The 3,048-nt window shown below is 49.1% G+C and overlaps 1 protein-coding gene across 1 annotated transcript; it reads left to right on the top strand.

Annotated features, from left to right (window-relative positions):
- The first annotated feature begins 1,951 nt into the window (after positions 1 to 1,951).
- LOC139831744 (uncharacterized) lies at positions 1,952 to 2,482 on the top strand. The gene is made up of 2 exons (XM_071821066.1): positions 1,952 to 2,106; positions 2,209 to 2,482. The coding sequence occupies exons 1-2, from the start codon at positions 1,952 to 1,954 to the stop codon at positions 2,480 to 2,482; spliced, it is 429 nt and encodes a 142-aa protein (XP_071677167.1).
- Positions 2,483 to 3,048: the final 566 nt, after the last annotated feature.

Here is a 3,048-nt window from a genome sequence, read left to right as displayed (position 1 = left end):
GCGTTGCAAGCATATCAATATAAACTCACTCGTGCTGGACGAGAGCTAGAAAAGCAAAGAAAGATACTCGACGAAAGAAGAGTTGCAGCTTCTGCGTCAAGTGCGCGCAGGGCCAACCTGAGTCGACAATCAGGAACTTCGGGAGATAGTCACAGGGACGCCCGCGCAAGAGCAAGATCTCGATTGGCAAACGTGCCCAAGCATGAACGAGAAAACCTGATCCAAAACCTCGACATGTCCTTTATATCGATAGACACAAGAGGGCACATCATCCCAAAAACTCCAGAAGTAGGATATATGGCGACACATGCTTTCATCATGGCATCTAAACCACCTGCGGGAGACCCCAGGGAAGCACTGTATCAAATGGCTATGGCAGGAGTTGGCATTATGGGGGCAGCGATAGCAGGCTCGAGTACACCACAACCCGAAAGTGCCCCAAGAAAAAATAGTTCTCGACCCACTACGGTGGCGGTGCGAGATCCTCCACGAGAAGGTGATGCGAGGAACATGGTAACCCAGGCCCGAGTCAACAGAGCACGGGAAGAGAGGCACCGCGAAAATAGAACGTGAGAACGTCGACACTCACCAGAAGTTAGCGAGGAAGATTTGTGCAGACTCCCTTGTTTCACCCGATGAGTTCGTAAAACTAAAGTACCTTCTAGCTTCAAGTTACCCGACAATTACAAAAAAATTGACGGATTGCAAGATCCTGAGGATTGGGTAGTTGATTACTTGGAGACAGTGAAGCTGATGGGCGGAACCAGGGCAACGGCCATGCAGAGCATTCAGGTCCACGTGAGCGGAGCCGCAAGATCCTGGTTGAAGAAGCTACCGAAAGGATCCATCGATAGTTGGGAAACTTTCGAGGACTTGTTCGTGAGAAATTTTCATTCCACGTGCAAGAAACCTGTGTCAATAGAGCAGCTAAGGACCTGCAGGCAGAAGTTTGATGAACCAATGAGGATGTACATCCAAAGGTGGAGCATCATAAAAAATTCGGCTGAAAACGTGTCTGATGAAAGATCAATCGACGCGTTAATGGCAGGAATCCGAAGAAGAGATTTAATCGAGGAAGTGGGCAGATCCAACCCAAGAACCATAGCAGACCTCATGGATATAGCAAATCGTTGGGCTGACAGAGAAGATGCTATTCATAACAAACGGCAGAGGTCACCCGAGGAGGATCGCAACAGAAATAACAATAAAAATAAGCGACATTTTCGCCAATACACAGACTATGACGGTCCCAGCCAAGTAGCGGCTGGCTTCCGAGGAAGCAGTGGAGGAAATCATTGGGATGATTACCAGCGGAACAATGACCAGTGCAATGATCATAGAGATGCGCCGAGTTCCAGCAGACAAAATAATCGGCCTAGGTTCCCAAGGCCATACAACGTGTCACCCGAAGATCTGTTGAACGGGCCATGCCAGATGCACTTCTACCTCGATAATGAGGGAAAGAGACAGTTGGGTCATCTTCAGAAGGACTGCCGAACTTTTCAAGCTCTGCGAAGATACGCAGAGAACACCAACACGCAAGCAGCAAATAGGGGGTACGTGTAGGGGCCAAGGAGTGAAGTTCACCTACCCACCACCCGCAATTACCAGCTCAAATCAACATCAGCTGCAACTTGCGGCACCTCCGGGCAGTAATGATGGTTTCATAGACACAACGGGAGCAGTGTTGATGATACAGAAAGGTAGACCCTCGAACAGAGCGCAGAAGTTAATATCGCGGCAGGTGTTCATGGTAGAAAAGTCGCCTCCACCAACCATCGAGTACCTTAATTGGTCGGGACGGGCAATAGGATTCACCCAAGAAGACCACCCACCTCAAGTTCCACGACCAGGGCAGTCAGCTATGATCTTACCAGCAGCGATAGCGGGATTTGAGGTTTCCCGCATATTCATAGATGGAGGAAGCAGTTTAAATCTCATATACGCAGACATGCTGCGGAAGATGAATATTTCCTTGGCAAATTTGACTCCAACAAATACGCGTTTTCATGGCATCACGCCTGAGAAGCCAAACTATCCTCTGGGAAAGATCCTACTTGACGTACAGTTTGGAACACAAGAAAACTTCAGGAAGGAGAAGCTGGAGTTCGAAGTTATCGACTGGCCATCTCAATATCATGCTCTCTTGGGATGACCCGCATATGCCAGATTCATGACTGTGCCACATTACACGTACTTATTATGGAGGATCCCCAGACCCAATGGCCCAATTACAGTCAAAGGAAGTTTTGCTCTGGCAGACAAGTGTGACAAGGACTTCCACAAGCTCTCTGAAACCTTCAGGATGCAGGCTGAGTACGAAGCATCCAAGCTCACCACCAACTATGACGTGCTACCTGACGGAGGAAGATCCTTGCAAGAGCAAGCTTTCGACACCTCCAAAGATTCCAAGGAAGTACAGATCCACCCGACAGATCCAAAAAAGATGACTTCCATCGTGTCCAACTTGGACAGCGCATAGGAAAGCGCGCTCGTCAAGTTCCTCCGTGAGCGCTGGGAAATCTTCGCATGGTGTCCAGCTAACATGCCAGGAGTACCCAGGGAACTTGCCGAGCATCACCTCAATTTAGACCCAAGAGCTAGACCAATCCGACAACCTTTGCGGCGATTTTCCGAGCCAAACCTCAAAGCCATGCTATCTGAGATCCGTCGACTCAACGAAGCAGGTTTCATCAAGGAGCTGCACACAGAGGCCACGTGGGTTGCTAACCCCGTGTTGGTCCCGAAGAAAAACACTGAAGTCCTTCGCATGTGCGTCGATTTCACGTGTCTCAATAAACATTATCCAAAGGATCACTTTCCCCTCCCGAGGAGAAGAAAAAATGTGGCGCTAGCTACAAAAGAGAAGAAAAAAGAGACACAGGTTGTCCTACTTGACCTCCGTCCGAGCAATGCTAGCAGAAGTGGAGGACGTCGGGTCAAGGAAGGCGATGCATTTCTTCGAATGAGGCTTGGCATCCTTCACTAGAACCTTCCACTTCTCTGAGTTTATGCCCTTAGGAGTGCCAGCTTTAACCCAGTCAACTT

This window comes from Lolium perenne, chromosome 5, assembly GCF_019359855.2.
Source record: "Lolium perenne isolate Kyuss_39 chromosome 5, Kyuss_2.0, whole genome shotgun sequence".
NCBI lineage: Eukaryota > Viridiplantae > Streptophyta > Magnoliopsida > Poales > Poaceae > Lolium > Lolium perenne.
This window is presented reverse-complemented; position numbering and strand designations above follow the sequence as displayed.

Excerpts from the sequence above, each read along its gene's own strand:
- LOC139831744 (XM_071821066.1), top strand. The coding sequence starts at position 1,952 with ATGCTGCGGAAGATGAATATTTCCTTGGCAAATTTGACTCCAACAAAT. Across the intron at positions 2,107-2,208 it reads TTCAGGAAGGAGAAGCTGGA|GATCCCCAGACCCAATGGCC; the intron begins GTTCGAAGTTAT and ends CTTATTATGGAG.